Raw genomic sequence first — 14,637 nt, 5'->3', positions numbered from 1 at the left:
ACTCATCCCCAGGGCTGTTTCTATAACTTGCCTATTGTGAATAGTGCACAATGACATTTGTTTAAACTTTGCAAAACACCAATTTAATTATTGTATTGCAAAGAATATCCGTGGCAATCTTTATAGTTTCCCAACTTGAGGAAATTCCCATGCTTATCCATTTTTCTTCAAAAGGAAACCTTTCAAATGCTGAAAATAGACAACACACATTCCCTTTATAAAATATTTTCATAAATCCTTTGCTTGTTCATTCTATATCAACTCAAGTCCTATTTATGCAGTTACCATATGTGATAAAACATTGTTCTTTTTAATAAGGCTGCTTGAGGCTTTTTCATATGCATGAATTAGATGAATCATTTATTATCACACTATTATAATTTTTGATAAGAATAATGTTCTGTTCTGTTTAGCTCCTGGAAAGTTTCCTGAACTGCCTCAATTATGTTCAAAATGTTGGAGCTTTTAGGGTCTTTTTTTGGTGGGACTTGAGACTCTTCTCTCAAATTCATGATAACCAATCAATTCTGTGAAAAAGAAGAGAAAAGGAAAAGAAGTGGGTTAGTGTCCAATGCTTGAAACCATTGAATGATTAACCCTTTCTATTCTTAAACAGCTATTTTTTGACCTTGAATATACAAAGGAATCTTCTCCCTTCAATAAAGATAGTATCTATTAAAATTTATGAACTTGAGGTGTGGTAGACAAATGAAGAGGAGAGAAGAAAGAATGAAATCAAGAATTGATTGTATATACTACAAAATTAAGAAATGAAAAGGAGGGGTGAAATGGGAAAAGAGGTGACTTTGATAGGCTTGAATTGTATTCATAAATTGTGTTGTTAAATGACAACTAGTTAGTATAACTACAGTTTATTAATAAAACATTTTAAAATATAAACTTTAGTGTTATTAGGTATATTTAGTGGAGTGTTATGAATTGTAATGAAGTTTAATCCAATGTGAGTTTGAATAAAGCCATTGATATTTTGTGCAAAAGTGATATATTGAAATATGTATATTAAAACTTTGAAAATCATTTTTCAAGTAATAATGATAAGCCAAATATTGATAGCTTAATTTGTAATCCTATCTAAAAACAAGGAAAATATCCAGAACTTCAAGCTTCAAAGTCTCCAAAACAACCAGATAAAAATGTGACTGGAAACCTGAGTCAAGTAGTAAAACACCAGTCAAGTAAGCAAGCTAGCAAGTCAAAGACTCTGGAGGCCAACCCAACAAAGCAATGAAACCAGCAAAAAGTAAAAATAAAGATAAAGAATGACCAGTATCCAGATTGTTATTCATATAATATATTTTATTCATATATTCATAAATATACTGTATATATACATTGCTGTAATATACATGTACTGAAGGATTATTTATTTTACTTTCTGAAATTCTTAATAGGCTTAAGGATTATTTATTTTACTTTCTGAAATTCTTAATAGGCTTAAGGAGTCCTCCAGAATATGTTTTTATATTTAAATTTAAGATCTAATGAGAAAGTCATGTCTGCAAAATCACAAGTTCTATGTGTACTGTTTTTGATCATTTCATTCAGTCACATAACTAGTCATGAATAAAAAGTGTTGAAGTACCTCATGGTACTACAAGTACATGCATGACATTTATACATTATTTATGGAAGCAGCCTTGCTATTTTATGTTCTTTATATATAGATAACTAGATGATAGGTAGATGGATAGATGATAGATAAGTAAATATAGATAGATGATAGATAGATAAATAGATAAATAGATTGATTGATTTATTTCTTGATGAAGATGCTTTCAAGGATGGGGACTTCCTTTCTTGATATATATTAAAATGTTTCCTGCCCATTCAATTGTCTACATTCATAAATATGTTATTGATGATGATGATGTCTAAATAACTGTACTAAGTAGTTTAAATTCAACATGTAAAAGTAGAAGTACTATATTTTTTTTTAATTCTTAAACTCTAACGAGTCTTGGAGGAGCTGTCATGTGAAAAAAAAAAATTGACCTCTGCTCAATTCAATATGTCCACGTGAACTAACTGTTCTAAGGAGAGCAGCAGTGAAATGTTCAGCACACTAGGAGGAGAATTTGGCTTGTAGTGATAATGTTGAGAGGTCATGTGCCCCAAGAAACGGAGAGGCAATCATCCCAATTTGTGGGGAAATGCATTTGTAAATCAGTGCCTCAATAAGTCTGTTTTAAGGCATTTGAAGGCACTATTTTTTTCCTTAGAAACACATCATTCTCTCAGAAATGTGATATATATATATATATATATATATATATATATATATATATATATATATATATACCGAAATAGACTCCATCAGTCTATCATCTGTCTTTTAATCTCTTCTCTATCATTCTAGGAACAATAGGTAAATGAGCCTGATTTCTTGTTTATTGTGAAACTCATGCTGGCATTTTTTTTTTTTTTACCACGTATGTTCTAGGAGTGATCAGAACTGCCTTACACAACATGGACAGAGAAGCCAGAGAACACTACTCGGTGGTCATCCAAGCCAAAGACATGGCAGGGCAAGTCGGGGGGCTTTCAGGATCTACAACTGTCAACATCACCTTGACAGATGTCAATGACAACCCGCCTCGCTTCCCTCAGAGTATGTACTCATTGCCTGTTTTTTCAGTGCTTCACTATGCATCTATGTAAAAGAAAATGAAGTATTTAAATATACAAGAGGTCTATTTGCTCCAGCAGAAAGATGTTGCCTCTATTTACACTTTCTTTTCAGCTCCCTCATTTTTCTTTTGTTTCTCTTCAACCATCCAGCCTAAGGAAATGCTGATACTAATTGTCTCCTGAACCTGAGACATGACTGGTCCTGTGCTCAAAACAGGCATTTCTGTTGGTATCAGTTAAATAGTATAAATTTTGCAACACTCCTTAGAAATAAAATCCTACTTCCTAAAGTGGTATGCACTACTTAAAGCAGTCATGAAAATAATTTTAATTCAATTTATTATGGGCACTTTATTCATTCGATGTCATTCTGATTTTGGGTCATATGCTCTGACTAAAGATTTTTTATATCTGCCATGTGATGTGTGACCACTGGTGGGTGACACATGTGTCAATTAAAATTGGGTTGTAACTAATTTGAAAGGTAGAGTTTCACAATAAAATGTGATTCTAGAAATCATGGTCCATAGTTTAAAGGCAGTCCAGGGAATCAAGAAAAGTACTAATTCTGTGAATTTGGAAGGAGATGGTGATTATGACATCCACAGAATATTGAACTAAAATATGATACATGGGAGTGTTTTTAATATCGAAAATACTGCGTATGGCTTTTTATCTAAGAAAGATAGCATTCAATTACAGAAAACAATCCTATAGAAGCTTAGCCCAGATGTCAACTTACAAATGTTAGTGAAACTTTGTTACTGAATAGACAGCATGGTAGAGAAATGGAAGCTCTTTCCAAGTCAATATGAAAAGTTTTTTTTTATCCAAAATTATTTGTTAATTCAAATTTATTGTGAAAGTGATTTACAGAGGCTTTACAATTATTTAAGTCAGATGATGAGTACATTTCTTCAAAAGCAACTTCTTAAGTAATCTTTTCAGTAGACTCTAGGTCCAGCTATGATGAAAAATTTCTTCCTCCTAAAGTACACTAATGCTTGGCAAACCCTTATTTAAACTAGAAGTCATATGTGCTCTATTGTATAATATCCATTCTACATTTTCCTCTGAAAAGGCTTTTGGAAAATTACCATTTTCTGTTTTGTTTTCCTCTTTGAGTAGCACTTTTCAGTGTTATTTCCCCAGATGGGTAACTCCTTTACTACTGCAAAAGAATCTAATATAGAATAGTATCTGTTCAGTTTGTTTTTTTAATGTTAAGTGATCAGCCCAGTGGCCAGTCCTAGATAAATTACTATTACATGAATAATAGAGTTAGATAAATGTAAATACTCTGTCAAAGTATCATTCTTTAAAAGATCATTACTAAAGACCAGTTGCATTTGTGGATACATATAAAACATTTTAAAATCTTGATGCTAGAAAGAAAATTACGTTAACTGATCTATATATGTGGCCTTTCCATTGTGAAATAAGCATGTCTGAAAGAAAATTATACATGGTAGATTAGTCTGTTCTATTTAACTATAAATACAGTGAAGTTTTAAAACATTTTATAAATCACAATTTAATTTTTATATTTTATTTAAACAACATAATGCCTATATGTACATATATTACTATTCAAAATATGTGCATTAATTCATAGCAGAAGATGATTGAAACTGAAAGGTTGGTTTTTTTTTTAATTCTCCTTTTTAAATTTGTGTTATTTCTGTGCATGGATATAATGTACTGTGATAAAATTCATCCCTTTATTACTCTATTATTTCTCATCTTTTCTTTACTAAAAATAAGTTAACAAGTTTCCATATTCAATTTCTCATCTATGCATATAAAATACTTTAATCATTTTCAACTTCCCCTTCATTCTTTCCTTTTACCCTCTACCTATTTTACAACCAAAAGTATCTTCGCATTTTGTGTTCACGTTATCTTTTTTTGTTTAAAGGTCCAGATTGCATGTAATAGAGAATATGTGATTCTTGTGTTAATGGTAGTGTGGCTTATTTCCCTTAGCATGGATTATCTATTTCTATCTATTGTCCTGAAGGTGACATATTTTCAATCTCCTTTATAGTTAAATAACACTCCATTTACAATATACTATATTTTCTTTCTCAGTACATGGCATATACTAAGATTTTACATTATACCCATTATACAATATTGTATCAATTAAAAACGAATCAAATAAAATGACAATCCATACATACTTCTGCAGTCCTTTTTATAACACTAAATTGCCAACATATGTGGAATTGGATTCTACCATAAGTATATCTATTTTGTAGTGGTAATTAATTTGGCCTCATGCTGACCAGGAAAGTCCTTACCACTTGATCAATCCATGGCCTTACCACCACTTTTTTTAATACATGGTAATACCAAAGTTCTTATAGTAGACACAAACTGAAGTTGTATACCAGTCATTGCATACCATCCAATAGGGGTCAATTAAGCATTCATTTGTCACAAAATTCCATTTCACATTCTGTATAGTTTCTTTTTTTTTTTGAAATATCTTTGACATATATAAGCTCATTAATGTCTGTTATGGAGAATTACAAAATATTATAAATTTATTTATGTGGTTTATTAACTATAGACAAACAGGAAAGGATACTCGGTGAAGTTTCACTGTAAAATACAACTCACAGATGAAGATCCCACCACACTTACAGTTATACTCTGTTTTGAAATGGAGGCAGGACAGATCCAGAACCTTTCAATTTGTCTTGTTTTTTTAAAAGGTATATTTTATTTTGACTTCCATTACACAAAATATGTTGCTACTTTGGTGTCACTAAGAAAATTATCCCACTGTAAAGTGTCCTTTAGTTCCCCTCTATGTACTGTAATTCAATCAAGTAACTATTTGTGTAGTGTGAAAATGTTTGGGTTTTTTTTTAACATTTTATGAGGATGTGAATTCACAAAGGACAGGACATGTACAAATCTATAAGAAATTCAAATTAGTTTAAAATCATATTCAGCCGTCAAATAAATCTAAGTTTCTCTTAACTTGAGAGGTTTTTCAAAACTGTATTTCCTCTTTTCATCTGTCTGAAAAAAATTCTTTTTTCTTACACCATCATTCTAGTTGCACTTGCTTTCAAGGTCTGACATGTGCGCGCGCGCACACACACACACACACACACACACACACACAACATCCCCTTCAAAGGGCCTGAGATAGTATATTGACTTTTTATATCTCCTGATTCCTTACTATTTTGTCTTAAAATAAATAACCCTGGTATACGTTTATGAGAGTGAGAGTTAACTAAATTGGTTCAGAGCCATTTTTCTCAGCCCTTGGATCACAGTCTCAGTGGCTTGGACACAAGCAAAGCAAATGTCTGCATAGAACTCAAATTCCTATTCTTATCAGGAAGATGCACCAAGGGAAGAGGGACAAGCAAGCTTACGTAACAACTAAAGGATAGCAAGTGCTCTTTTCAAACCAATGCACACATTTGGGTTGTAGAGTGTTAGGAAGAGGAGCCACTTGTAAGATTCATATTGAGAGGAAATGAATCAGCCCATCTAGGTCTTAAATCCCTACTAAATAGATGCAAGTGATGACCAATTCTCCTTGAGAAAAAATGACAATTCATAATATAAAATCGCAGTCTTTTTATGAAATCTATTCAACTTCTTGGAATTCTTTTCATTTCCTGTTCTGCTTCTAACAGTGTAGGAATGTGTTATGGTAGTTAGATAAAGTATACTTCAGAGAAATAGAGAAGTCATTGATATTTATTATTCTGCATAAATCATACACATGTAAAATTCAACACCTTACACAAAAGTTTGCAAAGCAGACCTTCTGGATTCTTAATAGAAGGAACTACACTCTTAGAAATTCCCTCATAAATAATTTATTTGGCAAAAGAATAACCACATGCCAAATAATCACACAAAATAAAACAGCAGGAACCTGATTATCTAACAAAACTTTGCCAAGAACCTAAAATGCTTGCAAAAAATTGAAATCAATCAGGAACTTAAGTGCACTTGTGACCCACAATTGATAGCATTTAATATTAGATGTTTTGAGTCCACATTCTTGAATACTGGCAGGAATTCTCATTGAATTATCTAAACATCAAAGATGTTTAATCAGTTTGAGTAAATGTTAATGAAAAGAAACATCTCCGAGTATTAAGATGTAAAGTGTGTTTTTGAATTGCATGACAATTTATATCTGTGTAGTTTGTTTTGTAAAGTACACCTAGGCGTTTTAATATGCTCAAAATATAATTTGGAACTTGCTGAGTATTTTTTAATGTATGTTGTACTTAGTGTTCTTAAGTACTTAAAAAATAAGTGAATTTTGTAGCTGCTTGATTAATGTCTAGGAAATTAGTTACCAGTGTAATTTTCTATGTACTTACATTATTTTGTGTCTAATCTTTAGAAAGCTACTTAATTTCTCTATTTTGGTAATTCCTTTTAGTTTTTCATAATTGCTTTTTATTAGATTCACTTTGAAACCATAGAAAGGCACAAAAAGTTACAGAAGTTGAAGCATTTAGTATTTTTTGATTAAAAATTTTATTGTGCAATTTTTAACATTGTGTGGGTCATAGTATTCAGCACATTTGCTATGGAAATATCAGAGTTTTTTGTTGTTAAAATGTGTGTCTTATATTATTCTCTATCATTTTGCTTTCAAACTATTATTTTCAATTCTTAAGTTTATTTTAATGTTTAGTTTTTTAAGTATTTCAAAATTTATTTTAACTATGCATAATCTAGTTATTAATCATGATATATTTACATTAAAAATGTTATCCTTGGGCTGGGATTATGGCTTAGTGGTAGAGTGCTTGCCTAGCATGCATGAAGCCCTGGGTTCAATTGCTCAGCACCACATAAACAGAAACACAAAAAAAAGCCACAAGTGACACTGTGGCTCAAGTGGTAGAGTGCTAGCTTTGAGTACAAAGGCCAGAGACAGTGTTCAGGCCCTGAGTCCAAGCCCTAGGACTGGCAAAAAACAAAAGCAAACAAACAAACAAAATGTTAAACTTTTCTTCAATTTTTTTCACTTTTTCTCATATTTTTTTCATTTAAATATGAATATATTTTAGTTTGCTTCTGTTACTTTAATGCTTACCCTTGATATTTGTCTTGTTGCTTGCATAGTAATGGGACTTTAAAGATGTTGAGCATTGTACATCTCTTTAAGTTTTGTTATTTAAATAGTGAGCCCTCAATAAAATTGCCCTTACTCTTGTGTTAACTCACAAATATTCCATTTAAATGTCAATAATAAATTATTGATATGGGGGATCTTTAATTCTTTAATTTCTTCATTTCTGTCTAGAATCATTTTTATCTGAAACAATGTTTACTGGAATTATGTCTTTTCTCCTTTTGCACTAAATGTTAACTAATTCTTTCTATTGTGTTTATAAATATTATTGTGGCTTCAGTTTAAGTGAATACTTCTATTCAGAGTAGAATTTTCCTTTGAAGTCTTTTATCCTGTTTCAATAATTGCTAGTGTATTTTTTTCTGTTGATTTTCCTTTTCTGCTGAAAATTCAAATCTGTCCTAATATTAAGTAACTCTAGATTGTTTTATTATAGTTGAAAAATCTATTTTCGTTTAAACCATCCATTCTGTCTTACTTTCCACATTTTAGCCAGGAGCAACATAGACATCAACTTTCAAAAAACTATTTTATACTTATATTTTATTAGTTTGGGAATTCTGTTATTCAAACTTTATTCAAGTAATTATTCTACCTACTTTGCAGTTTTTTGCCCATTAGTTCTCCAAAGTCTGTCTGCTGAGCATTTCCATATATACCATTAGTCTATTGCTTTTCTTTTTCAAGTACTTATTTCTTCCCATCAATATTTTGAACCTGGATATTATTTGCTGACTGTATTTCCTCTGTCAGAAAACTTTTATGCCGTGTGTGCCATTCAGTTAACCTCCTCTGTGAAATTAAGTGCAAACCAGCATGAAAAGTTCAGTTCTATATTTTGCACTTGTTTTATTCAATGAAGATTATTATGTATAATGAAGTTCATCTTTTTGTCGCTGGGTCCTGCTACTGATTGTTTCCATTTGGGTTGTGGCCATTTTCCGTATTTAGCAATGTCATGGAATCTGCCATGTACCAATTTGTTCCATGAGTTAACAATAACAGAAAATAATGCATTCAGAAATTTGGACTTGTTTGGGGCTGGGAATATGGCCTACTGTTAAAGTGCTTGCCTCCTATACATGAAGCCCTGGGTTCGTTTCCTCAACACCACATACATAGAAAAGACCAGAAGTGGCGCTGTGGCTCAAGTGATAGGGTGCTAGCCTAGAGCAAAAAGAAGCCAGGGACAGTGCCCAGGCCCTGAGTTCAAGCCCCAGGACTGGCCAAAAAAAAAGAAAAGAAAAGAAAAAGAAATTTGGGCTTATTTGTTTGTTTGTTTGCTTGTTGAAATGTAAAGTTCTCTGAACTTTTATACTCAAATTTCAGCTCCTATGACAACTTTGAATTCCAACCTTTGACTTCATATGCTTAATTATTTCTTCTTGGGCTCTTCCTTCCATCACTACACATTTAACAGTGTATCTATTACCTGGCTAGCAGTGACTCTTACCTGTAATCCTAGCACCTCAAGAGGCTGAGTTGTGAGGATTATGGTTCAAAGCCAACCTAGGCAGGAAAGTGAGATTGGTTAGATGGATAAAGAGACAGTCAGACAAACACACACACACACACACACACACACACACACACACACATACACACACAGATAAATAGACACTAGGACTCATCCAATTATAAAGAAGTATAAAATTATTTGAAGGAAATATTTTAAGGAAAATGAGCAAAATTGAATATCATGTTAGGTGAAAGAATTGTGGGAAATAAGAAACAGTAATTTAAACTTGATCAAAATATCTTACATGCCTATAGAGAAATATTACAATGAAATCCCTACCTATAGCTAATATTTATTAATAAAAAAGGCACCACTAGAATATGAAATGAAAAGACATTGACTTTTAGCAATAGAGGCAGGCCAAATGATAATCAGATGTCAGATTATATCTACTTATATGTCAATCAGTCTTCCCATAGAAACATGTATGCACACATGCACACAAAGACAAACACCTTCTTATTTTTATAACTGCATATTATTAACATGACTCATATTAAATAATTTGCATGAATTTAATGACTATATTTGTTATTTCTTTTGTAGGCAAGAGTCTTGATTTTATTCTGAGGGAATATCTCATTTTATTCTTATTAAATATACTGAAGAAGACACAATATCTTTTACAAAAGATTAGGATCAATATTCTCCTCCAGAAAAATAAGTATATTAGCATGGACAAGATGGATGTGCGAATTGCACTTCTATTAATTTCATCAATTTTCTCTTTAAAAAATGTACTTCAGATAATCACTGCTATTTAGTTAAAGTCTAAAATACCAGGTGAAAGAAGAACTCATATGGTATAAATATAAAGTATATTCAGAAACAAATTAAGAATAATGAAAGCTGCATGGATATCCTGTATGCATCTAGCAGCTTTGAAGTCATTAGAAAAAGTGTGTTAAAAATGCAGACTACAAATGAGGAATCTATATATCGCATACATTCAAAATATAAATAAAAATTTTAATATAGTATGAGTGTTTTGGGACCTAAATCAAATTAACATACATTGTCTTACTTTTTATCTAAACTTCATGGATAGTAAAGAAAAGTAACATTTTGAATATAATTTCTTTTGCCATACATATTACTTAATTGTAGAAGTCAGATGTTTATTACCAATTTAAATCAACACTCTCTGTTGAATATCTTCATTTTTCTAAGTTCAATGCAAAGTTTAAGGAATACGTGACAATCGTGATTCATTTGTGTTTGTGGAGATGAAAGTTTATATACACATAAACAGTTTTAGCAATCTTAAAATATGAATACTCTGTGTGAATGCTCTGCAATGTAGCCATCACATCTCTCCAAATCTATCCAGCTGATATTTCTCTACTCAACACTAGCTCATCATGTCCCTTTCCTCAGTCTCTGGTAACTATTAGTTGAATGCCAGCTTCTTAGAATTTGCCCATTTTAGGTCGGGAAAAATTATACCATATTTTTTCCTTTTTTGTCTAGTTTATTTCATCAAATAAGATGTTGAAAACATTCACAGATGCTGTACTATTGATCCGAATTTTGTTCATTTTTTGTAATATTTAATGTGCCATATTAATGTACTATATTCTATAGTGGAGAACTGGATTGATAGATAATATAAAGATAGGTAGAGGGGTAAATAAATAGATAGATTACAGATACATAGAAATATATATGCACACAGACAGATAATAGACATATATATATATACATTATAAGAAGTAGAGATTGCATTTTGATTATTATTTTTTTCTGGATATTTGAGCTAAGTCTTTCAAATATCATTAAAATGTAGCTACAAAGGTGAGTGCATAAAATCGTGTTTGATTCATTTCTTTTGATGCTTTTGAGTGCATCCCCAGTAATTGTGAACAAGTATTCCAAATTCTCTGTATAATCACCAACTTTCTCCCTCACATCTTTTCCTTTATTGATTGTATAGTTCCTCTGTAGAAATATTTCTTTAAAACTGCTTTTGTTTCTAAATGAATGATTTTGATTTATTGTCCTTGCTTATGTGTCTTTCCACTTATATCTGCCTTGATTTTTCCTAGCAATATTTTGTCATTTTCCACCTTCCATCTCATTATTAGATTTACACTGAAGCATTTTATTAGTTTTGGTATTTTTCTTGTTATATTTTGTTGGTTGGCAATGTTAAGATTTGAGCACAACTCTTCATGTTTTCTAGGCAGATATTCAATGTCTTGAGTCACATTTCCATCCCTTTTTGTATTGCGTCTCATGAATGAGAATAGAATATGATTTTTTGAAATAGACTTTATTCCTGATAGAGATGCCATGAGTGTTGGTGAAATGATCTCAAAGGGTTTAGAATCATCTTTAAGCTTCATTGGCAAAACAGAGACAGAGTTTAGAGACGTGACTCCCATATGAGATTAATTATACTCCAACAGTATCTCATGCTCCAGAAGAATGTTCTTAGAACAAACGTCAATGTGTCTTATTAAAACACTTCCACAACCACCTCTGACTAGAAACAGCCAGTAGTCATGGATACCAAGGCAAGACCTTTCCTTGACAAGACCACTGAGTCTCACTGAAGGCTCTGCTGATTTTGCAATGAAATATTTTGGATTAAATTAATCCACATATAAGTCAGACCTGTTTTATAGTTTTTGACCTAACTAATGTTATACCCAATTTGTTGGTTTGTTCATGGTAAATGGGGAACTGGAATCATCCTCTACTGTGACCAAGACCTATGTACTAGGGATAGAATGGGTCCAAAGCAAGTACAAATGACACAAAGACAATTTTTAGTGTAGTTCTTCCTCATTTTTCTAGTTTCTCTGGACCCATGACTGTTTATCACTGCTTCTCTAAGTTTAACTCAGCAGCTTTCAATGCAATTTCTAATGGTCTCTTGGGTAAATGATGGCTTGAAGCTACCTGGTCAGCCATTTTTGAAAGTCACGTCTTTATTTTTATGGTAGTGAAATTATTGAGATTTCTTGTATGGATATTTATTCCAGATAAGAAAAAATATACATTACAAATAATTTAATATGCTGAAACACTATACATAGTAGAGTAGCATTTGAGGAGTGAACAATTTCTTGCCTATCACTTGATTTTCTATTTTTCCATAAAAGTATCTTAACAAGTGACAACAGGTAACCAAACTTCATAAAAATTACCTTTTTTCTCATCCTTTGGAGTGAAGGGACAAGAAAATAACTCCAAATGCCCAAATTATTGGCATTTTACTGTGAAAACAATTAGTTGTCTAACACACAAGAAAAAGGAATTTAATTTAGAAAATGAAGAGAAACAACTCTTAGTGACCTGAGCATTGATCTATGTGATTCAGAAAAGAACTGGTTCAATAGACATAAATCACCTCAAGAGACCTTAGCTGGAACTAGCTGAAGCACTTCAGAACCTTATTGCTTCCCATAAAACCACCTTATCAATTAGGAAACCAAGGAACTGCAAGATTGCATGGATGCTCTAGCACTCCCTGTTGTCTAATATTGAACATACTCTTGCCACTCTAGAGGTATGACACGTTGCTTTATATATGGAACCAAGTTACTTTTGTAAAGTCAAATTTTGCGTTTTATATGAAAATCTGAGAAACTGTTAAGATGTTGAAACCCCCAAGTTCTGAAGTCTCTGTCACCATTAGTTTCTCTCTATAACTTCCTGGTTGAAAAGAGCTCAATTTCTGTGCACTTTTATTTGCTCTATTTTACTTTGATATTTTTAAAACAATAGATGTTAGTTTTACCAGTTTAAACATTATTTTACAAGTTTGTTTATAAAACTTGAGTCTAGTAAAGAGAGGACAGATAATGTTAATGAATAATTGATACCTTTTATAGGTAACCAACCATTCAGAGTCCTTTATTTCCCGTTTATGTTTGCTTTGGCTTTGGTGGATTGATAGGAGTTCATAGAGAAAACTGTAAGAACTTAAATCCTCACAATGGGCTTGTTGTGCTTATACTATCATTCATTATTATCAACAAATATTATTTTTCTTTTCATTTTTCTCTTTAAGTATTCTAAATTGTGGGTCAACTTGTAGGTGCCCAACATTGATTCAAAAACCATAACCAGTCAGGTGCTGGTGGCTCATGCCTATAATCCTAGCTACTCAGTAGGCTTAGCAATGAGGATCTTGATTATAAGCCAGCCCTGGCAGGGAAGGGACTCTTATTGCCAATTAACCACTAAAAAAAAAAAAAAAGCCAGAAGTAGATAGAGCTCATATGATAGAACACTAGCTTTGAGCAAAGAAGATCAAGGACAGAGTTCAGGCCCTGAGTTCAAGACCCTGGACTGTCACCAATGAATAAAATAACAAATTAATTAATGAATAAATATTTTAACCAGAATTCAAGAAAATGTATCTATTATTAATTTTGGAGCCTTATGTTTATGGGCTTCAGTAGAAAGCGCCAAAACAAAGATTATAATCTGGTAATCTGTGGTACAAACTCATGGAACTATGATTTCTAATAGAAATAAAGGCCAATAGGAATGAAACAAACTACACCAAAACTTAGGGAGATATCAGGCAAAAACTGAAAGAGCAAAATTAATTCTGTGGGTTTGCATATATACTTAGATGGTTCTAGATAAAGTATATAAATAAAGCAAAATGTTAAATGTTCTGCGATAGGGACACTCTGTAGAGAATTTTACAATGTTTAGTATGACTCACAGTATGTGATTATCCCATTTGGTTCACATCAAATTTGGAAGAGTTTTACTCCATTGTGCACCAGCTCTAATCTTTACTGAAATGACGAAGAGAATTTGCAAAGAAGTTGAATTACTTCATGATTCATTATTTCATCCCTTTCTGCTTCACATACTGACTCGTTTTTTAAGGAAGAAATGTGATCAATAAATTGAAATACAAGCAAGTTTTTCAGCACTGTGCTTCACTCCTTAGGAGTGTTGACATCAAGCTTATGAACATTCTGAGTAGACACTGTACTTTTCTCCAATTGAAATAATAGGAATGGATGAAGAGTTTCAATAGGTACTCTGCTTCATAATCAGAGGAAGAACAATCTTCAAATCAAAATAAGAAGATTTTAAAACAATGACATGTACTTCTAAAAAATAATAGTTGTGACTGTTTATTGCAATAATACATGAATATAATTAAAATTATGTTGAAAGCCATAGTAAAGTCAAAATATGTTTTGAATCTCCAAATCCTGTCTGTAGATTTAAATAAGGGAATATTTGATCAATTAGCAAATATGAAGCCAAGATTTTATGCAGATGCTAGACAAAAATAAAATTCCTCTTATATTTTATTCAGGTGGATAAAATCCTTTACCTATATGTTCTCATAATAAGCAAT

At 31.8% G+C, this 14,637-nt stretch overlaps 1 protein-coding gene across 1 annotated transcript in view; it reads left to right on the top strand.

The window, feature by feature from the left end:
* The window catches only part of Cdh18 (cadherin 18), a 332,938-nt gene that overhangs the window by 256,049 nt on the left and 62,252 nt on the right, over window positions 1-14,637 (top strand). Inside the window, exon 5 of the mRNA XM_048368427.1 lies at window positions 2,462-2,629. Coding sequence (XP_048224384.1) covers window positions 2,462-2,629 — 168 coding nt within the window. The remainder of the gene's footprint in view (window positions 1-2,461; window positions 2,630-14,637) is intronic.

This window comes from Perognathus longimembris, chromosome 19 (assembly GCF_023159225.1).
Source record: "Perognathus longimembris pacificus isolate PPM17 chromosome 19, ASM2315922v1, whole genome shotgun sequence".
In the NCBI taxonomy this organism is placed as follows: domain Eukaryota; kingdom Metazoa; phylum Chordata; class Mammalia; order Rodentia; family Heteromyidae; genus Perognathus; species Perognathus longimembris.
Note: the sequence above shows the minus strand (reverse complement) of the source record. Positions and strands in the feature narration are given on the sequence as shown.